The 25064-nt window shown below is 51.5% G+C and overlaps 3 protein-coding genes across 32 annotated transcripts in view; 1 reads left to right on the plus strand and 2 right to left on the minus strand.

Moving 5' to 3' along the window:
- LOC127462842 (zinc finger protein 239-like) overlaps positions 1-7836 on the minus strand; it is a 211337-nt gene extending 203501 nt beyond the window's left edge. The window contains exon 1 of the mRNA XM_051771771.1: positions 7718-7836. The gene's annotated coding sequence lies outside the window, so the exon portion shown is untranslated. The remainder of the gene's footprint in view (positions 1-7717) is intronic.
- LOC127462835 (zinc finger protein 239-like) overlaps positions 1-25064 on the minus strand; it is a 306020-nt gene that overhangs the window by 264602 nt on the left and 16354 nt on the right. For 5 of the 12 annotated variants that reach the window (XM_051771755.1, XM_051771759.1, XM_051771752.1 and 2 more), the window contains one exon: positions 5811-5889. In XM_051771755.1, the coding sequence (XP_051627715.1) occupies positions 5811-5862 (52 nt within the window). In that variant the 5' untranslated portion in view covers positions 5863-5889. Of the gene's footprint in view, positions 1-64; positions 906-2035; positions 5623-5810; positions 5890-7717; positions 7838-9979; positions 10121-25064 lie in introns of those variants that run through there. The other 7 variants (XM_051771749.1, XM_051771757.1, XM_051771756.1 and 4 more) reach the window with 6 other exon arrangements.
- LOC127462846 (zinc finger protein 239-like) overlaps positions 1-25064 on the plus strand; it is a 293082-nt gene that overhangs the window by 251331 nt on the left and 16687 nt on the right. The gene's annotated exons all lie outside the window — the stretch shown is intronic.

Below are 25064 nucleotides of genomic sequence, written 5' to 3' on the forward strand. Positions count from 1 at the left end.
AGTGATTATTTCTGGCTCTGTCTCCTCCGGTGGATGTGAAGGCCCCCCTCTTCGTCATCATTTGCTATACAGACTGATTTAGTCTTTGATTTCCTTTTCTGGACAGGGGCGACTGCTATTGGTTTTGTTTGTTCTTCTGGCTCCGTGATGGTTTGTGTGGACACAGTGCTGGTTGGTTTATTTCTTTCTCCCTCTGACTCAGCTGTGGTTTGGGTGGACGTGGTGCCTGTGGATTTACTCCTTCTCTCCTCCCCCTGACAGTGCTGTACCATGTCAAGAAGTGCCCGGTAGGCAGTGGCCAGGGCCCAGCAGGTTGCTGTGAGCTGGCCATCTCTGGAGCTGCCAGAGCATTTTTCCTTCACCAGTCTTATCATGCTAACAGGATTCTGCAGTTGTTCAGGGGTGAATTTCCAGATCACTGGAGGGGAAAACTTTTCCAAATACTGGCTGATGGCCTCCCACTTCCCGTGCCACTCAGCATTATCTGCTCCCAGGGCAGGTGTCCAAACAACCTCCCTAGAAGGCACTTTTCTGACCCTAAACATGGTGTACACAGTACAGAGCAGACAGAGCAACACTAACAATAACATTATGCTGTCCTTAACATCAAAAGGGAACTCAATATTTTCAAAAACTGTTGTAGCAGGTCTGAAGGGGAAGAAGGAGGTGAGAGGCTGGAAACAACCATCCCCCCCTGTTCCCCCAAAAGGCTGGGTACGATTTTTAATGAGGCCCCAGAGGTAGCAACCCAAACCAGGACAGGTAAACAGGACTGAATACACATTTACAATGAAACTCATTCCTTCTGATGTTAGAATGACATAAACATAATATACTAATAAAGCAATTTGGATCCCTCTCCCTGGTCTTAAAGAGAGCATCAAAACAGGCAAATAATACCCCATCTGTGGAAATATGAACAGGCTCAAATACAACATCCATGTGAATGCATCAAACAACATGGTGATCAGGGAGTTTCTATATCCAAATAGACAAACGCTTAAAATGAAATTGTGATTCTGACTTCTCTCTCTCTGTCCGACGTTGGGCGCCAAAAATGTGCTGGTTTAAGAGTTAACCAGCAGGGGAAATGAACTCAACTCAAAGGAGAGATTATAAATCAGAATAACAATTTATTAAAATAATACAGTAAGTACAATAATACAAACAAACAATTGGTCTCAACCCACAAAACCCAAATGTATAACCCAGTACCCTGGGGCCTGAACAAAGTGGTGTTCCTCGGGCCCCGCCTGAGTCCAAGGAAAGGGAGAGGGGAAGAACCTGCTGGTGGGAGAGCTGCTGCAGTCTGGCCAAAAGTGGTGATCGCAGTCCAGTGGTGGTCTAAGTCTGGTTGAGAGTGATGAGATGCAGCCTTCCTCTGGATCCCACGAGTGGGTTGAAAAATGTTCCAAGACTCCAAGATTATATATCCTCCAGTTCAGGCAGGAATGTTCAGTGCTCCCCTCAGGGCGGGGAGTTCCACAAAGGGTGTGAGGACAAAAGCATCCTCCTGTCTCACAGGCCTCTTAACACCTAGTTTATAGCCTGAGGAGTCAGGTTCTATGGGCAGAGGGTGTGAATAGTCTATTGACAACAATAGTCTAGTTTCTGGGAAATGACATGGAAGGCTATAGAATACACAGTTTTGGGTTACACCCACCATGATGAACTGGTCTTCAGCTGTCCTAACTAGGACAGGGTGGTATTCTAAGGAGGAGACTCCAAGTTAACAATCTTCAAACAGCTACAGTGAGAGACAGATTCCAGGTAAATCTTCAAACTAGACTCGAAAATCATTCCATAGATCCCTCTCCTGAAACACTTTCGCAACATATTAAAAATAGCATCCTGCAGTCCTCTGAAGAATCCTTAGGGTTCTCCTTCAAGAAGAACAAGGACTGGTTTGATGACAACAATCAATAGATCCAGGAATTGCTGAGGAAGAAGAGAACTGCTCACCAAGCACACCTTGCACTGCCATCTTGTTATGCAAGAAAAGCAGCCTTTCGTCTTGTATGCACCAAGTTCCAACAGAAACTTCAAGACATCCAGAACAAGTGGTGGATCAATCTAGCAGAAAAGATTCAATTATGTGCAGATTCAGGTGATTACAGAGGATTCTATGAGGCTTTGAAAGCAGTGTACAGACCTACACACCAGGTTCAAAGCCCTTTCCTCAGTGCAGATGGTCAAATGCTTCTGACAGATAAAACCTCCATTCTGAATCGATGGCCTGAACATTTTCACACTATTTTCAGTACCAACCATGTAGTTCAAGGCTCAGCAATTCAGTACATTACACAACAGCCGGTGAAAAATGAATCAAATATTGCCTCTCCTATGGGAGAAACTCTTAAAGGCCATACAGCAGGTGAAAACTGGCAAGGCAGCTGGGGTTGATGGAATTCCACCTGAAGTCTGGAAACATGGGGGCCAAGCACTCCATGCCAAATTTCACGAGTCTGTGGTGCACTGTTGGGAACCAGGCGAACTACCATCAGACCTTCGTGATGCAGTCATCATCACTTTGTATAAGAAGAAAGGAGATAAATCAGATTGCTCAAATTACCGTGGTATTACTCTGCTCTCCATTGCTGGTAAAATCCTGGCAAGAATACTTTGGAACAGACTAACACCCACTATAGTAAAAGAACTGCTACCTGAAAGCCAGTGTGGTTTCAGAGCCAACAGGAGCACCACAGACATGGCATTTGTTCTCAGACAACTGCAAGAGAAGTGTAGGGAACAGAACCCATGTCTCTGTAACCTTTGTCGACCTCACCAAGGCTTTCGATACTGTGAGCAGAAAAGGTCTGTGGTAGATTTTTGAATGTTTAGGATGTCCCCCCAAGTTCCTTAAAATGATCATCTCACTCCATGAGGATCAGCATGGCCAAGTCAGATATGGCAATGCACTCTCTGAGCCCTTTCTAATAACCAACGTTGTGAGATAAGGCTGCATTCTTGCACCAACCCTATTCACAATTTTCTTCAGCATGATGCTCCAAAGGGCCACGGCAGACCTCGATGAAGAAGATGGGATCTACTTTTGATATCGTACTGATGGAAGCCTTTTCAACCTAAGGCCCACACTAAGACCTTAAATCATCTTGTCCGGGAGCTGCTTTATGCTGACGCTGCCACACTCGTTGCCCACACAGAAGTAGCTCTGCAGTGTTTAACATTCTGTTTTGCTGAGGCTGCTGAGCTTTTTGGGCTGGAAGTCAGCTTAAAGAAGACTGAAGTTTTCTATCAACCTGCACTTCAGGAAGCCTTCCATCATACCCACATCACCAATGGCAAATCAGAGCTCAAATCAGTCCAGCAGTTTAATTATCTGGGAAGGATCATTTCCTCGAACGGTAAGATTGACAATAAGATAGACAACATGTTAGCAAAGGCATAGAGAGCTTTCGGAAAACTCCATAAAAGAGTTTGGCGAAATAAACACCTGAAGAAAAGTACAAAGATCAGTGTTTACAGAGCCATTGTGCTGTTTACTCTTTTATACAGGTCTGAACCATGGGTCAGCTACCACTACCACCTGCGACTCTTAGAACACTTCCATCAATGCTGTCTCTGTACAATCCTAAACATCCACTGGACTGATTATGTGACTAATACGTGACTGTTCTTGAACAGGCAGCAGTTACGAGTAATGAGGCCATGTTGCTGAGAACACAGCTGCATTGGGCAGGGCACGTCTCAAGGATGAAGGACCAACCACCGCCTCCTTAAGATTGTGCTCTACGGTGAACCTGCCACCAGCTGCCGCATGAGAGGAGCCCCAAAGAAGAGATACAAGGACTCCCTGAAACAACATCTCAGCCTTGGCCATATTGATCTTCATCACTGGTCTACTTTGGTGTCCAATTACGAGGTCTGGAGACACACCATCTATAACGCTGCTTCTTCTTTTGAGAACACACACAGGTTCACTCTCGAGGAGAAAAGACAACGCAGAAAGAACCGTGTCTTGTCAATACCATCCAAGGAGAATTTCTACTGTGCCTTTTGACACTGGACTTGTCTATCTCACACTGGCCTTTTCAGCCACCAACTCGCTTGCAGCAAATGTGGGTAGAGCCCTTCCCAAATCTTTGTTCGTGAAGCCCAGCCATGATGATGATAAACACTAAAACTACAAGGAGTACAGGATAAGATAGGACAGTGCTCTACACTAAAGCAATTGTTGAAGCAATTCCACTAAAGCTGGCACAAAAGCAATAATTCTTATTTAGAGATGGATGGAACTCCCCCAGACCAATGCTCGTGGGGAGATCTCTGCTCTAAAGCTATAGAACTGACCTTGGGGGGATCCCCAGCCAAGGCAGGAATCTCCACACACACCCCCAAGAAGGGTTCTGTTGGAAGAACCTACCCCTGGGAAAGGGGACTGGCCCTTTCTGGTCGAAAGGGATGGACTGACAGTCACTGGACTCCAGGGGTTGCCTCCCCATCAGGGGGTTCATTCGGGGTGGAAGCAGTGGCCAAAGCTCTTCCCGCAGTCAGGGCATTCAGAGGGCTTCCCTTACCGGTGGGTCCGTTGGTGTTTGTTGAAGGCAGAGCTGTCAGTGAAGCTCTTCCCACACTCCCCACACTTGTAGGGCCTCTCTCCGGTGTGGATGCGCTGGTGGATGACAAGGTGGGAGTTCCGGTTGAAGCCCTTCCCACAGTCGGTGCAGCGGAAGGGCCTCTCCCCCGTGTGTGCCCGCTGATGCCTGAGGAGATCTGAGCTGGTCTGAAACCCCTTCCCACATTCCAAGCACTTGTAGGGACGTTCCCAAGTGTGGATGCGCTGGTGGGTGCGGAGGGTGGAGCTGTCACTGAAGCTCTTCCCACATTCCCTACATGTGTAAGGCTGTTCACCGTGGATGCGCTGGTGTTTACAGAGGTGGGAGCTCTGTCTGAAGCTCTTCCCACATTCCCCACACGTGTAGGGCCGTTCCCCAGTGTGGATGCGACAGTGGGCGAGGAAGTTGGAGTTGTCACTGAAACTCTTCCCACATTCCCCACACGTGTAGGGTCGTTCCCCAGTGTGGATGTGCTGGTGGCTGAGGAGGTTGGAGCTCAGGCTGAAGCTCTTCCCACACTCCCCACACGTGTAGGGCCGTTCCCCAGTGTGGATGCGACGGTGGGCAAGGAGGCTGGAGTTATAATTGAAGCTCTTCCCACATTCCCCACACATGTAGGGCAGTTCCCCAGTGTGGATGCGCTGGTGGGTGCAGAGGTTGCTGCTGTTCCTGAAGCTCTTCCCACATTGCCCACATGTGTAGGGACGTTCCCCCGTGTGGATGTGCTGGTGGGTGAGGAGGTGGGCACTCTGCCTGAAGCTCTTCCCACATTCCAAGCACCTGAAGGGTTTCTCCCTGCTGGGAGGCTGCTCAGGGACCACCAGCTCAGAGCTCCGCCTCAAGCTCTGGCTGCCTTCCCGGCACAGGCTGGCTCTTTCCTCCTCAGAGCACCCTGGGCTGGCTTTGGAGCCCCTCCTGCGGGGGGATCTCCGGCCCTTTTCCTCCCCGCTGCCTTCCTGCGCCGGGGAGCCCTTCAAAACGGCCTCTCCCACCAGGCTCTGCCGGGGGGATTTGTCCTCCGGGCTCTCAGTCCTCAGCTCGGGGCCTGGGGCAGGAAGCAAGAAGGACAGGGAGGGGATTTGCCTCCGGCCCACAGGGAAGGCCAAGGACATCCCCCCAACTCCGGCCCCAGCAGGACGGCGGCGGCAGCGGGGTTGTCCTGCAGCCGGGGCCATGCTGGGCTGACAGAGCCAGCACAACACCCGCCCAAAGGGACACTGACTTCCTCCTCACCTGCCTGGGGGGCCCAAGGCATCTTCCTCTTCCTCACAGCCTCCTCCTCCATCCGCCCAAGCTTTGGGAAGGACAAATCCTGATGGGGGGGAAAACAAGGGCTGAGTGTGTTGGCTTGGGGGTTCCTCCTGCCCAAGTCCATCTCTAGAACTCACCGGGCATCCTGTGACCATGAAAATCTCCAAAACACCAAGATTCAGCCCAGAAAAACCCAAACCACTGAGATTCAGGCAAAAAACCCTTCAGAAATAGCAAGAAGACCCTCGCCCCCCAAACTGCAAATATTTGAGATACAGATAGAAAATACTCCAAAATATGAAGATTAGCTCAAAAAATCTGTCCCAGAAATTCCCCTCTCTTGACTCTCCTTCTGGGGTTCGAAGGGTCTTCCCTGTCTGGGATGCTGGGGGTCCCACCTAGGGATGCTGGGAGTGTTGGGGGCCCCAAGGGTCCCTTCTCCTCCGACTCTCGCCTTCGGGGTGCCACGTTCCCAGACATTCCCCCTCTCCAGGTTCTCCATTCTGTTGTCCCGGGGATCCCAGGGGTCCCCACTGTCCAGGCTTCCCCTTCTCAGTGCCCCCTCTCCAGGCTCTGGGGGCTCTCGCAGCTCCCCCCTCTCTCCAGCCTCCCCTGCTCTCCAGGGATCAAGGCATGGGGACACTGAGGCACCCCCACAGCAACCCCACTCCTGCTCTCCCCCCTCCCATTAGCCCCCCTCTCCCTGCCCTTTCCCACTGCCCCCTCAAACCCCAGTTACCCCCAGCTCCCTTTGGGGGTGACCCACCCGCTCTTTTTGCTTCTCTCGCCCCTTTCCCATCGTGGCCTCTCCGCTCACCCGACAGCGGCAGGAAAGGCAGGGACAGGGGCTGAGCAGCAACAGGAACAGCAGGAGAACAATCGCCCCCCCCATCCCACGAGTGCCCAGGAATGGGGAACTCATCCCAAATATCCTGGGGGGAGTGCGGGGAGTCGGGACATACTCATGTTGCCAGCACTGATTTCCCTGCAAAGTCTGCAGTGAGTCAAGCTCTGCAGAGGAGACTGTGCCCCATGGATGGGATTGCAGAGGCTCCCTCAGGTCCCCACCAGGAATCAGCAACCAGGAACAGACACAAAAGGTCACCACAAAGATTTCTGGGGGAGTGTCCTGCAGGGAGGGGACAGTGTCACCCCACCAGGGCAGGGCTGGCAAGTGGGAGGCTGCCCCAGGGCTCTGCAAGAGGCCTCGTGCTCTGCTCGGCCCCAGCACTGGCTGGTATCAACAGCCCCGGCTGCCCCCGGCCCTGGGCAGCTCTGCTGCCACAGGCTGTGCCCTCACCGTGGCCCTGCAATGGCCCTGCCTGTCCCTCACCCGGGGCCCTGCCCACATCCCTGTCCCTTGGCTCTCTCTCTGCCAGCTCAGTGTGGGGCACACGGGCTGGGGGTCCCTCCCAAGCCCCCCGGGCAGCCGGCGTTGGCTGGGGGGATGTGAGGGCTGGGCCTGCTCAGCACAGCCCCGGCCTCGTGCCCAGCGCCTCTTTCCTGACCCACACAAGAGTTTCCCGGCCCCCCCAGGGCTCCCCTGCTGCTGCCTCTGCTCCTGACCCTGCCTTTGCTGCTCCCTTGGCTGGGGCAGCGGCTGCAGGGGGGGATGGAGCAGCTTCAGCTCCACAGCACTTCCTGGGGGGAGCTCAGCCCAGGGGCACGGGCAGGGACCTGATGGGGATGGACAGGGGCCAGCAGGGACAGCCAGGGCCTGCAGGGGAAGGCACAGGGACAACCTGGCCCCCCACACTGCCAGGGCTGTCTCTGCTCCTCCTTGCAGGCTCCGTGGCCAGGCACAGTTGGTGTTCCTGGGTGCCCACCATCTCAGCACTTGCAGCCGCTCAAATCAGCGCCCGCAGCTCTGCAGCAAAGCCCCAGCTCACCTGGCACACAGGGGATGGACACAGCACCTGCTCGGGGATGGGCACACACAGCTTTGTGCCTTCCCCACCACGGGGCTCTCCTTCCTCAGCAGCACCTCTGCCTTGCACTTATTCTCAGCCTCACCTCAGGGACAGCTCTGGGCTCACCTCCGCGCCACTTCTCAGCCTCACCTCAGGGCCTGGGCTCAAGGACAGGAACCTGCAGGGAGGGGACATCATGTGCAAGCTCAGGGCTGCCTGCTTGCACTGGCCTCTGGGCTTCTTTCTCCTTCTACAACCAGCCCAGAACTCAGCCTGCTTTTCTAACACCACACATTTACAGACTAACCTTGCAGATAGATATGGACAGACATCTCTCTCACCCTGGGGATGGAGCCTCAAGCATGTGCTGCCACAGGAATGGCAATCAGAGAATCACAGAATCAGCTAGGCTGGAAAAGACCTCTGAGATCATCAGATCCAACCCTGGATCCAACCCCGCTGTGCTTCCCAGACCATGGCACTGAGGCCACATCCACTCTCACCTTCAACACCTCCAGGGACGGGGACTCCCCCCCTCCCTGCCCAGACCATTCCAAGGCCTGATTACTCTCTCAGCAAAAAATTCCTTCCCAATATCCAACCTAAACCTCCCCTGGCACAGCTCCAGACCCAGCCCTCTTGTCCTACTGCTGCTTCCTGGCAGAACAGCCCCATCCCCACCTGGCTACAACCTCCTGGCAGGGACTTGCAGAGAGTCAGGAGGTCTCCCCTGAGCCTCCTCTTCTCCAGCCTCAACACCCCCAGCTCCCTCAGCCTCTCCTCACACACTTGTGCTCCAGAGCCCTCCTGCCTTCCAGCACATCAACACACCCCCAGCTTGGTGTCAGCTGCACATTTGCTGATGAAATGCCTGGTTCTGCAGCAGCTGCAGATGCTCAAGGGGCAGCAGGACCAAGTCAGGGGCCTGGGGGGGCCTGGGGGGCTTTGGGGTGTGGGAGGGTCCTGGGGGAGCTGGGGAGGGGCTTTGGGGATTGGGAGTACAGACTAGTATAAACCAGTACCTCCTCACTGCTCCCTGGATCTCTCCTGGAGCTGGGCCACGTTGTCATGGGACACCTGAGCCCCCCCCAGTGCCCTCCCAGTACAGCCCAGTGCCCCCAGTACAACCCACTGTGTTCCTGTCCCAGGGTGCCAGGTGATCCTTATTTGGGGTGGGGGGTGGAAAGGATTTGACAGGGGGCTGGGGGAGACTTGGGGGGATCTGGGGGAGTTGAATGGAGATTTGGGGGGTTTTGGGTGCATTTAAGGGAGTTAAAAGGGATCTGTGGGGGAAGGGGATTAAAGGGAAAAGGGGGGTTAGGAGACATTTGGGGGGGTTAATGATGTCTGGGGGGAATCAGGAAGGGCAGCACCAAGAACAGGTGAGTCCTGAGACTCAAAAGTCCTGAATTTCCCTCAAAAATCCATCCCTGGACTCTTCAAACTCTCCTCAAGGACACCCCAAATCTCCTCAGAGACATCAACTTCCCCCCCCCAGACCTCTAAACCCTCTCAGTGACCTGCAAAACCAACCTGGGACCCCCCAAGCCCTTTCAGGGACCCCATAAACCCCTTCAGGGGCCCTCAAAACCCTCTGGGACTCCCGAAATCCCCCTAGAAACTCTCAAAACTGTTTCAAAGACTCCCTCGAAGACCCCCAGGACCTCCCAATTCCCTTGGAGACTCTAAAACTCCCTCAGGGATTCCCAAACCCATTCAGGGACCTTCAACCTCCACCCTAAGTCCCCTCAGGACACCAAACCCCCTCACAGACCCCCCAAAACCTCCCCAGCGACCCCTAAAAGCCCCTCAGGGATCCCAAAACCACACAACAGCAGAACAGCTTTCTGTAAAGGAAGGGAGCAAAGAATCTGAGAAGGAGGAGACCAAGGAAAAACTGAAACAAAGCAATAAAATCATCCTGGCCCTTACAGTTTTTCCTTGACCTTTTTCTCACTTTTCTTTTTTTGAAGTTCTTTTGTTGGTTGGGTAGTTTCGAATGTTTTTTCCCGAGGCACTCTCTCAGGACCCGAATCGACCATCCGGGTTCTTGGGAGGCCCCCCGGGCCCGGCAGCCCCCGAGAGGGTTCCAAGGCCCCGCGCTCTGACCCTCGGGAATCCCCGAACCCCCCGCGCTAAACCCTCCCGAGCCCTCCAGCCTTTCCACCCACAGCCGCGCTCCCCGCAGCCCCCGAGGGGATCCCCAGACCCCGCTCTCCCGCACCCCCCGCCAGCTCTTACAGCACAATGCGGGCCCCGCCGCCATCACCGATTCCCGGAAGTCAACACGGCGCTCTGCGCGCGCACCGCCTTTAGAGAACACCGCCGCAGCCAATCAGCGCGCGGCCACGCCCCCGCACGGCCACGGCCGCGCCTGCGCACTGCGCGGGGCACCACGGGAGTTGTAGTCCTTGCGGCGGGTCAGAGCGGCCATTTGCACGTGAGCGGAATGAGGATAATACGTTTTTCGGTTTTCTTCTTTTTCTGTCTTTTCTTTTTTCTCTTCTTTCGTTTTTTCTTTCCTTTTCCCCTTTTTTCTTTCTCTTTTTTCCCTTTTTTCTTTTTTTTTTAATTATTTGTCTCATTTTTTCCTGTTTTTTTTTTTCCTCTTTTTTTTTCTCATTTTTCTCTTTTTTCTTCCTTTTTGTCTTTGTATTTGCTTTTTTCTTTTTTTTTCTTTTTATTTTTTTTTCCATTGTTCTCTATCAGTTGTATTTTCAAGGAAGACTTAAACACAGATCAAAAAAAATCTCCAGGTACACATCTTATGAGAACAGATAATCTGCCATTGTTTTAGGCTCGTGAGGATTCCCAAGATCACAAACACTGAGACACTAAGGGTGGAAGCCAAGCAACTTTATCCTGCCCCTTGCCAGAGCATTCAATCCACACCCAGCCCTGGATTTCTGGGAAGCTGCTGGGCAGGAGCAGGAGATGGAGCTGGTGCTCAGGAGGGGCAGGCAGGCCCTGCACCTTCTGTTAGAGGCACTTCAATGATCCAGGAGATCCAACGGTTCCAGGGCTGTGTGTCCATTCTTCAGCCATCCAGCCCCAGCGCGGCCCCCGACCTCGAAGTGCCCCCCTGGATGCCCAAGTGTCCCCTAAATGTCCCCCCAAAACTGCCCCATAAGTGCCCCCCAGGATCCCCAAGTGTCCCCCCAGTACCAACTCTTTATTCCTGTTTATTATTTCACTTCCTGGGTGTCTAAAACATTTCTGGCACGGTTTTGCCTTGGGGGAGCTGAACCTCACTGCTGGCAGCGGGGACTTGGCTCACAGCTGAGGAGGGTCTGTTACCAAAGGTGAACCTCATGAGTTTCAGATTGTGGCAAAAAAAGAAGAAAAACCCCTCTTTGCTGTGTGCAGCCAGTTCTGTGAGCAAAGCAGGACCCAGGAGACTGAGCAGAGACAGGATGGGGTTGGGAAATGTGGAGCAAGGTTGTCCACACTGTGTCAGACCTCAAGGGAAAGCTCCAACCAGTCCAAACCTCCTTAGGAGAGACCCTGGATCCATATCAATCAGAGAAAGCTGCAATCAACTCTTCTCAAAGGAGAAAAGTAATAAACTACACCCTTGAAAATAAGAGTGCATGTTTATTAGAACCTCTTTGAAGTATTTCTGTGTTTTAAGAAAACTTCCTAAATAACTGCACTAGACTAGAGGAAAATCAAGGCAGAGCTGTGGTTTCTTAGCACTTGATGGATTTTAAGGACCCCCGTGGTCCCCACAGTGCACTTGGTGCTGAGTCCTTGAACCTCAGGTGAGGTTCTCCTCTGAGAGGAGATTGCACAAACCTTTCCATGAGTCCAAGTCAGAAGAGAAACTCAAAGTATCTCAAAGCATTCATGGGTCCCACTGAGGGCCATTCCCAATCCAGGCTCCTCAAGGACTCCTTGAAGGAGATCACTGCAGGCCATGATTGCACAAATCTGTCACAGACTTTGTGTCAAAAGCAAAAGCCAAAGTGCCCTTAAAAACTGAACTACTTTGAAGAATTAATGAGCCCCACAGAGTGTCACAACTGACAAGGCCTCTCAAGGGACTCATTAGAGCAGGTAATTGCAGAGGATTGCACAAACCTCTCAGACACTGAGTGTGGAAAGCAGAACACAAAGTCCTGTGAAAACCCTGCGGTCCCTGAAGCATTAACGAGCCCCACTGGGTGTCCCAAGTGACAGAGTCTCTCAGGGGACTAATTAGAGCAGGTCATTGGAGGCCGTGACTGAACAAACCTCTCAGAGGCTCAGTGCCAAAAAAAGTACCTCAATAAACCCTGAGTGCCTTGAAGCATTAACGAGCCCCCCTGAGGGTTGTCACTGCCTGAGGCTCTCACGGGACTCGTTACAGCAGAGAATTGAAGGCCGTGGTTGCACAAACCTCTCAGAAATGCAAAATGAAAAGAAAAACCCAAATTGCTCTGAAAATCCTGCAGTCTCTTGAAGCCTTAAGGAGCCCCCCAAGGGCCATTCCTGACAAAGCCTCCCCAGGGACTCTCCAGCAGATCCTTGGAGGCCGTGGGTGCGGGGAGGCAAAGGCTCTGGGCAGCAGCTCAGGTGCTGAGAAAAGCCTGGCTTGGCTTTGGGGAAGTTTCCTTCCTTTTCAGGCTTCCTCCAGCTTTGGGAAACGCTGCCTGTGAGATTGGCACCACCTAAGAAGGGCTCTGGCAGGTTCCTGGCAGCAAAAATGGCTACATCTTTGACAACATTTGGGAACAAGCAGGGATTGCTGGTATGTGAATGTATGTGAATGGTTGCTTTGAGTTAAAGCATTAAATTAAAATAACTGTGGGTATCTCAATGATTTGTTTGGGGTTTAAATAAGAATATTTAATTTTTCTGTATATTTATGTTATGAAGTTGGTAGATTAGAAAACAATCATAGTGACTTTTCTCTCATGCAAACTTTAATTGGATCTTGGAAATTTTGAATGACACCTCTATGAGACAGATAAAACTCACAGAAAAATGGCACAAATACTGTGGGAAAACATGAAAAGTATTAGGATGACATGTTTGTGTGAATTCAGATTTTTCTCTTGAAAAAATGCCCTGTGCTTGTCCCTTGGCTAATTGGATACTTGATGTTTTCTGACCTGCTGTTGTCATCAGTGACACCTCTGAGTTCAAAAAGACTTCTCAATGGGTGTTGTAAGGGCTCAGGAATCCAAGGGACAGAGCAGCAAGGTTGGGAATGTTGAATTATCAGTGACTCTTCCAGAAGTTATAAAAACCTGACCTGTTCAGGAGATCACCCTCTTTGAACCACTTTCTTCTCTGGATGACTGAAAACTGCAGGACATACTGGCACTGCTTGCATTAACCTGTCTTTTAGCACAGTTAGGAACCCTGGATATTTTTGCATAAACCATTGCTTCCCTGTCCTGCTAAAATGCCCCACGGATGCATCAGAGCCACTGGATTCCCTGGAAGAGAGAAGCCTGGTTTACTTCCAAAGGGATTCACCCCTCACCATGCAAAGGTGAACGATTCAGATCTTGGACAGTCTCTCTGTGTGCTGACAGAGTGCCAGGGGATGAGCTCCCACATGTGAGGAGAGCTGGGATTAATCTCTCTCACCAAGGTCAAAGAACTGAGCCATGCCTTGCCTTGCTTTGTTTGGATTGCCTCTCCTTGCCTTGCCTTGCTTCCCAGTTTTCATCACTTTCCTCCTTTTTCACCCTTTTTCTTTTCAACGTTCTTACATTTAATGCATCTCTTCAAGATCTGGAGAAGGAATGGAAGCCAGACTGTTCTGCAAGGGGCAGACACTGCAGCCACAGGGCCTGTGCTTCCCGGTGTTCCTGCTCATCTACCTGGTGGTGCTGGCAGGGAACAGCCTGGTTGCCTCCTCACTGTGCTGGACTCCAGCCTGCACAGCCCCACGTGCTTCTTCCTGAGGGACTTGTCCTTCCTGCAGGTCTGCTACACCTCCATTACTGCCAAAAATGCTGCTGTGTCTCCTGAGGGCAGATGGCAGGATCTCCTTCCCTGGCTGTGCTGCCCAGCTGTATTTCCTGGTTCTGCTGGGCAGCACCCAAAGCCTTCTCCTGGCTGCCATGGCCTACGAGTGCTCCATGGCCGTGTGCCACCCCTGCCCTGTGCCCTGGCCATGAGCAGGGGCTCTGCACCAGGCTGCTGCTGGGCTCCTGGGGGGCTGTGGCACCAGTGCAGGTAGGACAGACCTACCAGCTGTTCCCTTTGCCCTTCTGTGCATCCCATGACCTTCCTCACTTCTTCTGGGACGTCCCCCCGCTGCTGGACCTGGCCTGTGCAGACACGTTCTGGAACCAAGTGGGGCTGCACACCATCACCCTGGGTTTTGTAATCCTCCCCTTCTGCTTGATGGTTCTGTCTTACATTAAAATCATCAGGGCAATTCTGAAACCCCCCTCAGTTCTGGGCAGGCACAAAGCCTTTTCCACCTGCTCCTCACACCTCGGGGTGCTGACACTCTTCTATGGCTCAGCCACAGTTGTCTACTTAAAGGGACACTCGAGGGATTCTGGAGATCCTGACAAACACTCTGCCCTGTTTGACACAGTTGTGACTCCCATGTTTAACCCTCTCATCTATATTCTGAAGAATAAGGAAGTGAGAATGGCCTTGAAGAGAATCCTATGGACAAAGTGATCCTACAGAGGGTGTAAAATGGTCCCAAATGCTACAAGTCCCACTGGGTATGTGGTTGCCTGAACAAAGCATCCCATATTTGCTCCAACAAAACCATGTGTCCAGCCTGGCTTTCCTCCTCCTCCTGGAGGGGAAAGGTGTCCTGAGGCATTCCTGTTATGTCCTGCCCTGCCATGACATCTTTGTCCTCCAGAGCACCTTCAGTGCCCTAAAAGAGTTCAATGCCAAGAGCTCCTTCAAGCTGGGTCTGACCAATGTAATGTTAAGGGGAAACAGTGCAATCGTGGTCAGTCATCAGTGAGCCCCAGAGGTGACACAACCCATGAAAGGTGGTTCCCCTTGGGTTTGAGAAATCCCCTGCTAGGCCTCATGGCCTATGGGCAGTGTCCCTGTGTGGAATCAGCTCAAAAAGCTAAAGGATAGGAAGGGCACCTTGCCCTGCTATGAAATCTTGCACTGAGTTCTGTAAGGCTTGAGTAACTTGGCATACAGAATAAAAAAATTTATAATTATTAAAAACCCACCAAGGGGGCAGTTCAGCACCAGAACAGGGTCCCAGAGACCTGTGGAGTTTCCATCTGTCAAGGTTTAGCAATGTCAGCCAGACACTCAGCACTGCACACTTGCTCACTCCCTCCCCACCAGTGGGATGGGGAGAGAATCAGAAGGGGAGAAGTGACCAAACTCCTGGGTTGAGTCAAAGACGTGCACATGTGCAAGGCCAAACCAGGAATTCATCCCCAGCTTCCCATGGACAGGCAGGTGTTCAGCACCTCCAGGAGAGCGGGGCCCCGTCCCGAGTAACGGTGACCTGGGCAGACAAACACCAGCACTCCAAAGTTCCCCCCTACACACCCTGAGTGTGATGTCCATGGTCTGGAGCTGCCCTTGGGTCAGGGGGTCACCTGGCCCAGGTGTGTCTCCTCCCACCCTCCCACGCACCCCCAGCTCCCTCCCCAGCGTGGCTGTACCAGGGGCAGGAAAGGCCTTGGAGCTGTGCAAGTGCTGCCCAGCAATAACAACACTGTCGGTGTAGAGTCGTGGCGGTCGATAAAGACACAAAGAGACTAGTTGTGTGCAGAAAAGATGTCTTTCTTTATTTTCTCATTTGTCTTTTTGTACCCCTTGCTAGCAGCAAGCAGTAACCTTATTTTAGGTAAGCAAGCAACAGCATTTTGATTGGCTAGGAACAATTGGTGATACATTTGGCAAAGCTCAAGGCCTTATTGCAGTTCCCACATCCTAGGCCTACCAACTTTACAGTCTGCCTTTGTTTTCCCCATTAGGGCTCTGTACTGACTTCCTTATCATCAAGGATACACCCGAAAGCTTCCTCAGTCAATATCTTCATCCTGAGAGCAAATAGACCTGCTGTTAACCCCTTCAGAAGGGCCTGTGAGGAACCTTCTCTCAGCAGGAGCTGATGGCTCAGCCCATGACTCAGGGCTGAGCCAGGGACTCTCCAGCTGCCCCTGCCCTGGCCTGTGACAGCCCAGCACAAGCCCCTTTGGTTCAAAGAGACCCTGCAGTTACAATGGCCTCTGGATTCCGTGAGGTTCTGCAGTGTCCCAGGGCTCCCCTGATTCCATGAGGCCCCGTGTGTCACAATGGCCACTTGCTTCCATGTGTTTCTGCAGTTGCCCAGGATTCCTTTTGTTCCATGAGGCCCCACATGTCACAAAGGCCCCTTGATTCCAGGAGGTTCCACAGTGTCCCAAGGGTCCCTTTAGCTCCGTGGGGCTCTTTGACATCCCGTGACCTCCCGGCTCTTTAGGAGCCCTGAGAACTTCAACAGGGGGAAGTGCCGGATTCTGCCCTGGGATGGGGCAACCCCACAGGGACAGACAGACTGGGAAGGAGAGGCTGGAAAGCAGGGCCGGGAAAGGGCCCTGGGGGTGCTGGTGGGTGGCCAGTTGGCCCTGAGTCAGCAGTGCCCTGGCAGCCAGGAGGGCCAAGCCTGTCCTGGGGGCATCAGGCCCAGCATGGCCGGCCGGGCCAGGGAGGGGATTGTCCCGCTCTGCTCTGCCCTGGGGCGGCCTCACCTGCACCATTGGGGCAGTTTGGGGGGACACAATGGAAGGGAGAGATTGAGCCATTAGAGAGTGTCCAAAGGAGGGCAAGGAAGATGGGGAAGGGCCTTGGGGGGAAGGTGTGTGAGGACACTGAGGGCACTTGGTGTGTTCAGCTGGAGAAGAGGAGACTGAGGGGAGACCTCAGTGCAGGTCCAACTTCCTGGGGAGGGGCAGAGGAGGGGCAGGCCCTGAGCTCTGCTCTGGGGGGACCAGGGACAGGACTGAGGGAATGACCTGAAGTTGTGTCAGGGGAGGTTTAGGTTGGATTTTAGAAAAAGATTCTTCCCCCAGAGGGTGGTTGGGCACTGAACAAGTTCCCCAGGGCAGTGGGCATAGCACCAAACCTGAGAGAGTTAAATAAGCTTTTGGATAGTACTCTCAGGTTCATGGTGTGACCCTTGGGGATGGTCCTGTGCAGGGCTAAGAGTTGGACTGGATGATCCTTGTGGGTCCCTTCCAACTCAGCCTATTCTGTGATTCTGTGATTATCAACCCTGTGTTCAGCACAAACCAAAACACAGCCCTGCACCAGCCACGGGGAAGAAATTTAACTGTACTCCCCCGCAAACCAGCACACCCTTTAGGGGCTCTCCCAGAAACATCCCCCAGTCCATTTGCCACCTGGAAACAGTGACTCTGAGTTCCTGCTTCCCCAGCCCCAGGGATGGTCTCCTTGTCTGCTCATTCCTCCACACTCTCTTTTCAGTGATGGCCTCAGTGGGGTTTGCTGACATCCTCAGCAACTTGGAGGTTTCCTGATGAATTTGACTTCTCTAGAGGCTTGTTCAGTCTTCAGATCCTCAGTTCAGGAATTCATTGCCAAAGGGTTCCCTGACACTCAAAACATCTTAAGGAGACAAACCTCTGGGAATAATTTACTTTTAAGTCTCCCATTATTTTGTGGTTTCTTAGACAGATTTCACAGCCACATCCCACAGTCCATTTGCCTCCTGCAACCAGTGACTCTGAGTTCCTGCTTTCCCAGCCCCCAGGGATGGTCTCCTTGTCTGCTTATTCCTCCACACACTCTTTTCAGTGTTGGCATCTTAATGAGACAAGGCCCTTGGAGATAGTTTACTTGTAAGTCTTCATTTCTTTTGTGGTTAATTAGATCTCAGAATCTCAGAAGTGCATTCCAAGTGAATATATTGTATTAAAGAAGCAATGAGAAAATGTTTCCTTTTTTGTGGCCTGTTTACTTTTTTCCTGTTTATACATTGACATCAGCAATCCCCAGTTGATATTGATCCCAGGCACCTCCTAATTCAGTCTGAATAGATATGAAAATCAACACCATTTATGTCTGACAATCCATCAGACTTTATCCCTATCCCCATCCCACCATTCCCTCATCAAAGCCCTGGGACTCAAAGCAGCCTTGGGCAAATCTGAGCTCCCTCCACTCAAGGCTGGACCTGCAGGTTTCAGCTCCTTGGCACCAACTCCCACCTGCTTGGCTTGGAGAAAGAGCTGCCCGAGACACAGAGGGATGTTCATTTAGTGCCAGCAAACAAAACCAAAGGAAGGCACAGCTCAATAAAAAACAAAAGTCCTTCCCCTGTTGTATTAAGTCCACACTGCCTCCACTGAAGTCCACTTTGCACAGTAGATAGTCTTAGCTCTTCCAGCTCCAGGCAGAAGGGCAGTCCCTAAGCTGGGGCAGCCAGAAAGCTGTTCTCATTTCCTGATCAGTCCTGCTCTGCTCAGGAAAGGAATCTCACACAAAAGGTTATTGCAGGTTCATTTCTGTCACTCAAATCCAATAGGAGACTCCTCAGTTAGACTAAGTCTCTGGGACACACAAGATGGGGGCTACTGAAGAAGGAGGGAATGGAAACAGGACTTTCTTTTAAGAAAACATCAAAAACATAGAAAATAAAAAAATGTGCATAAGGAAAGACCTCATTGTTCATGGGAGTTCTGGCACACAGTGGGAGCGTCATTCAGCAAACAATATTCTACAATTCAACCTCACGGACTGTTCTGACCCAAAAATCAAATCCCCTTGAGGTACACAGAGTGTTTCCCCATCCCTCTGCATCATCCACCAAGTGTACCCGAGTCCTTGAGCAGAAACAATTCCATGGGTGGCTTTGCCTTTGCTTAAGGCAGGACTAACCCAAACTGTCCTCCCTAACATGTTTGTCATATGGACCACAGGGATTTTTTCCAGTTCAATGGTACAGAGAGGTTCTTTTAGAGCAGAGCCAGTTCAGCTGGTAGAGTTAACTAACTAGGATTGTGTGATGCCTAAAAGCTTTCTGGATAATTTTTTATTATTATTTTAAAAGTAGTTGTGTGGTAAATGTCGATGTTAATGTAGCTGTATTATATGCCACCCTTTAGCATAGTAGTTTATACAGACCCAACCCTATTACCCCATTTTATATCAAACTTTCTAAATTCCTTTAGCGTGTTTAGACTTCTTTTCAAGGTAGAATTGTAGAAAAACACCTCTATTGAACAACATCACACCCTAGGCCTGGACAACAAGATCCCACAAGAGACAAAGCAACCTTCCAGCCCAGAACTTTGGAGGTGCTCCAAGGACTGTACGAGCTGTGAAGAAGAGAAAGATGAGGAAGAAGGGGTCCCAAAGACCCCAAACCCAATTCCCCAAGGGCCTGTGAGGGGCCAGAACTGGGCAGAACCGGGGGGGGGAGAGTTCTGGCATTGGAGAGACCATCTTCTAAAACTGTAGAACCATTGCCTGGGAGGGCGCGTCGTGTGTGTTCCCCTGGGCCTGTGGGCCTGATTAAAGGACCTGCTCTTTTGAGCTGATCTTAGACACTGAACTGACCTGGAGTTTTATCTCTTGAGCTTAATGGATTAACTAACTAGTTGGCTTTTGCTAAATGCACATCCCAAGGTTTGAAGGTCCCACTGCCCATTGCTTTCTAGGTGGTTTTGAACAGTCCACTCTACCATTCAACTTTCCCAGAGGCTGGTGCCTGACAGGGAATAGGATCCATCCACTCCCTGCCGAGCTCTCTGGTCCAGGTGTGCACAAGGTTGTTTTGGAAAAGAGTCCTGTTGTCCAACTCCAGTGTTTCTGGAGGGCTGTGTCTCCACAGGACTTGCTTTTCCAGGCCCAGGATGGTGTTGTGGGCAGTGGTGGGAGGCACAGGGGGTGTCTCCTGCCATCCAGGGGTTGTGTCCACCATGGTCAGCACATAGAACTCGCCTTGGTGGGTTTGGGGAGTGTGCTGGGATCAATCTGCCAGGCCTGCCCACATCTCTATCTCAGCCATCATCCCCCACCCCACAGGGGCTTTACCCTCTTGGCCTCTTTGAGGGCAGCACATGTTTCCCAGTTCTGGAGAACCTGGCAGTTGGTGTCCATGGTTAAATGCAGCCCTGGATCACAAGCCCAGCTGGATGTTGCACCTCTTCCCTGAGGCCCTGAGGTGTCCTGGGCCCAGCGAGCCAGGAATAATTCCCCCTTGTGTTGCCAGTCCAGCTCTACCTGAGACACTTTCATCTGGTCACTCCCATCCCCCTGTCCATTGTTGGATGTCACTCAGGAGCCCAACTCTTGGCTCCCTGTGCATCTCCAGGATGGACTTTCACAGCCAACCTCTCGACCCGGGTGGCAGGAGGGCCTGCCCTGAGAAGGCCTAAAATGCCATCAGACAATGCCAACAGTGCCAGCTCTCATGCAAGCTGTCTGTGAGATCTGAGAGTCACCAGCGGCACCATGGGAATGGTTTTGGTGTTGGATGATGCTCAAACCAGCCTGGTTCACCCAACTGCAAACACACGTCCTGCTTTTGGAAGTTGGATGGGACAGAGAAGCTGCTCACTGGCCTGTCCATTTGTGAGGAGCAGTCAATCCCTTCCTACTAGAGAAGTCCAGTCCCCTTTCATCCAGGCAGGTTCTTCTAACACAGCCCTTCTTGGGGTAGATGTGTGGAGATTCCTGCCTTGGGTGGGGACGCCCTCCAAGGACACTCCTCAAGGTTGAGCAAAAGAAATCTCCCCACGACCGTTGGTCTGGGTGAGTTCCATCAGATCTCTATGTAATAATTATTTCTTTTGGCTAGTTTTAATATAATTGTTTCAATAATTTCTTCAATTAGTGCACTATCCTATCTTACACTGTACTATTTGTAGTTTTAACCTTTGTATTGTGTAGTAAATAATTCCGATTAAGATCTTTTGTCTGATCATTTGTACTAATAAATGGTTGTGGTAGTTTTAGTCTGGGCCTTCCTTGGTGACCAGTTTGTAATCAAGGAAATGCCCAGACTACCTGGTATTCCCTACAATTTTTACGTAAGCCAGGGGTATAAGAAGAAAAGAGGAGAGGCCTTCGCCCTCTTTCCTTCTGGCAGCTTTGGAAGTGCAGGTTCCCTGCTGTCGGTTCTGCCGTGTTGGGGAGTGAGGCCTGGTAAGGTCTTGCCGACCTTGGGAGCCGGAGGTTGCCGGTGATCGGTCCAGTGCAATTTTCTGTCGTCCCAAGGAGAGTAGAAAGATATTCTTTTGCTAATTCCTTAGCTTGCTAGATCCTGAGTTTCTGATTGTGTGTATATCTGTTTTGGGGTTTTTTGTAAATTCTTTTTTCCCTTCTCCCTTCCCTTTCCCTTTTCCTTTTGAAATTGTACATATATTTCAATTGTATATAAATGTAATATAAGTGTAAATATATTTTTATATATTGCTTTAGCTGCCTCTCTCTCATTTCGGTTCTCTTGGTTTTTTTTCTTTTCCCTTGGTTTGGGTGGGGGGAGCTCTTGCGGTGAGGTTTGGAGACTTGGCAGGGATCCAGCTTCAAACCACCTCAATGATTCGTTTTAAATAAATATTCTCATTTTGCCAGTCATTAAACCTGTGGGACAAAAGTGGTTCAATCACACTTCTGTAATTCCTTACATTTAATTTGTTGACAAAATCAGAAGCAAAGATTGGATCCCTTATTCCCTGAGGCTCCGCAATGGGACAGTGGCTCTTTGATTCCATGAGGTTGCACTGTTTCCCAGTGTTCTTTGGTTCCATCAGGCCCTGCAGTGTGACAATGGCCCACTGATTCCATCATTTTCCCCAGTGTCACAATGGACCCTTGATTCCATGAGGTTCCCCAGTGTCACAATGGTCCCTTTGACTCCAGAAGGCTTTGCAGAATCAGAATGGCCCCTGGATTCTGTCAGGTTCCACAAGGTCACAATGGACCCTTGATTCCATGAGATTCCACAATGTCCCATTGGTTCCCTTTGGTTCCAAAAGGTTCTGGGATGTCACACTGGCCCCTTGATTCCCTGACATTCCACAAAGTCCCGGAGTCCTTTTGATTCCATGAGGTTCCACAGTGTCCCATGTTCCCTTTGGTTCCAGGAGGCCCCAGTGTATTCCAATGGCCCCTGGATTCCAGGAGATTCCACAGTGTCCTGGGGTTCCCTTGTCTCCCTGACTTTTGGCAGTGCCCAGGGTCCCTTTGTTCCCAGGAGGTTCCTTTGTTTCCATCAGGCCCTGTCATGTCCCAGACTCCCTTTGGTTCCATGAGGTGCTGCAGGGTCACAATGTCCCCTTGATTCCATGAGGTTCCACCATGTCCCAGGGTTCCTTTGGTTCCATGGGGTTCCACAGTGCCAAAACTCCCTGGTTCTTATCCTTCCAACATTTGAGGGCCCATGCTATCCCTGCCTGGGATGGAGCCCCATTGTGTTTGTGCAGGAATGGATCCATGGCCATCCTGCCACTGCACCAATTGAATGCTGCACAAACGTCACTGCAGGCCCGACCCTGGATGCAGGAACAGTCTGGGAACTCCAGGCCTGCTGACATTCAGCAGAGCCAGGCGGGGTCCCAAAGAGCACAAGGGATTGACTGCAACCCCTGCAGGTCTCTGGCATTGCTGGGGACAAATGCAGGAACTGCCAGGAGCTCTGCAGAGCCCTGACAGTGCCACTGCAATCCCAAGCTGCATTGCCCGGGGCAACCCTCAGCACAGCCAAGGCCACAACCCTTCCTGAAAGGTGTCCCTTCTGGGCAGGGCCAGGGGGACAAACCCCTCCCTCTGTCCCTGCACATGTTGGGTCCAGTTCTCATCCCAAACTTAGGGGTATATCCAGGGTACATTTTATACCTCAGTAACCAGGACTGTGCAAAGTGCTGTGGGTGGCACTATGGTCAAACCTTCCACTTCTTTTGTGGGCACATTGTACAGAATATTTCTTGGTAGGAGGTGCACTTGGCTTGTACAAAACATCTCTGGGTATCAAGGAGAAGAACGAGACCACGCAGCTTCCACCTCGCTCCATGTTCCTCCCTGGTGTCGTGGCAACACACACCACAGGACTTTCATCTGACTTCTGTGCCTCTTCTGATCCCCACAGGCCCCATTGCAGGTTGAGCTTTGCATTTCCTTCACTGTTTTGTGCTTCCAACCCACAAACACACACCTCAGTCTGAGCAGAGTCTTGCCCTTCAAATAACACAAGACCTGATTATTTGATTCCCTGACTAGTTGTGGCTCCTGCTGCAGTGGTTGGAACTTTGGTCACAACCTGTGCCAGGAGCAGAGAGGTCCCTCCCCACAGAAACTTCTTGGCAGTGGAGTTCTTAAGAAAAGGGGACAGGCTGTGGGAATCATGGCACAGCCAAGGACTTGTCTTGACCAGCCTCCTGTTTACCATGACCAGCTTTTTCATTCCCTTTTCCCTCTGTTTTCTTATGCTTGTTCCTCCACAAACCGCTGTGATCCCATCCTTCCCCTTCCTTTCATTCTTTGCTAGACATCCCATGACAAGTCTTCCTCAGTCCCAAAATGTGCTTTCTTGCCCATCATGAGTCTCAGAGCCCAGGCATGAAAACCCCACCCACATTTGTGAGGTCATCCTGGGATGTTCTGCCATTGACCCACTTGGTGAAGCCTTCACAGAGATATTTTGGAAGTGTCTTTGAATTATTGTTTTACCTTTTGGGCTTAGAAGAGTTTCTCAAAAACATGGCAATTCATGTCCTCAACTTGGAAATTCTTTGGAGAAAGAGTTTGGGACTGAAAGAATCCCAGAATGATTTGGCTTGGAAGGGAGCTAAAAGGTCATCTGGTCCAAGTCCCTGGATGTGGGCAGTGACATCTTTCACCAATTCAGGTTACTCACAGTCCCTGACCTTGGATGAATGCAGGGATGGGACATCCACTTCTCTGGAAACCTCTTCCAGTTCTTGCCACCCTCATTGTTAAATATTTCTCCCTATTACAAATATAAAACTCTTCTCTTTCAGTTTAAAGCCATAGCCCTGTGTTCTGCCAATACAGGCCTTGGTAAAACGTATCCCTGTGATTTCCTTAGACTATGAGCAGCATGTGTTCATCTGAAAACACCTTGGAGAGTACCCAGGGATCTCCCAAGAAAAGATTTGGAGGCCTCAAGCCCATGACCACTCTGTAGGGACTAAGGAGCTCTGGGCTCTGTGGTGTGGAGACTGAGGACAGTGCAGGAGTAGCCAGAGAGGGTTGAAGGGTGGTTTCAGAGATGGTGAATCCTTTTGTCAGAGCAGGAAACAGCCTGAGAAATAAAGAAATAATGCCAAGGGCAGCTAAAGATGTCCAGGTTGGAAAGAAAGAGAAAGAAGTTTCACTCTGAGGGCAATGATGTGGTGCAACACATCACCCAGAAGGAGTCTGGATGAGCCCAAGGCTTTGTGTGTGCAGGAAGAGCCAGGGAGGACGCAGAGATGTCAGTGCAGGAAGGTGCCAGCCAGGTGGGGCAGCCGGGGGGATGACGACAGCCTGCAGGGAAAGGGGCAGGGCATGGACACCGTAGGACAGCCTGGGCTGGAGAGGAGACAGGGAGGGGGAGAAGCTGAAAGGCCCTGCCAGAGCCACCTTCTGCAGGCCTTTGGCCAGGGCTGCTGTCTGTGCCCCTGATGCCAGGAGGAGGGGAGTGCCCCTTGCAGCCCTGGGGCCTCATGGCCTCCTTGTCCCTGCTCAGCAGCCTGGCAGGTGCCACCCCATGGGCCTGCCCTTGGCATTGCACATCCCACATCCCAGTGCCCCAGGAAGAGCCCTGAGGAATGAGGCAGGGACAGGATCTGCCTTCCCAGGGGCTGGGGGTCAGGGCTTGGCCCCTTGGATTAAGGAAACAAGTCAAGGTTTCTTCAGCATCAGAGCCACCTTTCCCTTGCTTGTCCATCCTTGGCATCACTGTCTGCAGATTTCTGCTCTAACTGGAACCTGGGGACACGTTCTCAGTTGTGTCCCTCAGTGAGACTCATTAGCACGACAAGAATCTTTAGTGTTTCAATGTCACTTTGACTTCTTGAAAAGTTGTTTGAACTTCCTCTCAGGGACTGAGTCTCATGTAAACAATGCCAACACCCCTGAGGGTCATGAAATGCCTGGGGCTGTTGCTGTGCTGCTGAGCTGGGCCGGGCTCCTGGCACACAGGGAGCTCCTGGCAAGCAAGAAGAGCTTCAAAGAGACAGTTCTGCCCAGGAGCAGCTCCTCTGCACAGCCCAGCAGGGCTGAGGGCACTGCCTGCAGCACCCATGGCACAGGAGAGAGGGTAGAGAGATGAGAGGCAGCCTGGACTGGGGGGTGACTGAGCTCTCACCACAGGAGAAACCTTCCCAGGATTTGAATGAAGAATTCTCTGGCTGTAGGAAAGTTCAACTTGCCTTCC

The sequence above is a fragment of the Manacus candei genome, unplaced genomic scaffold, assembly GCF_025592945.1.
Source record: "Manacus candei isolate 608988 ecotype Guabito, Panama unplaced genomic scaffold, ASM2559294v1 h1tg000142l, whole genome shotgun sequence".
NCBI lineage: Eukaryota > Metazoa > Chordata > Aves > Passeriformes > Pipridae > Manacus > Manacus candei.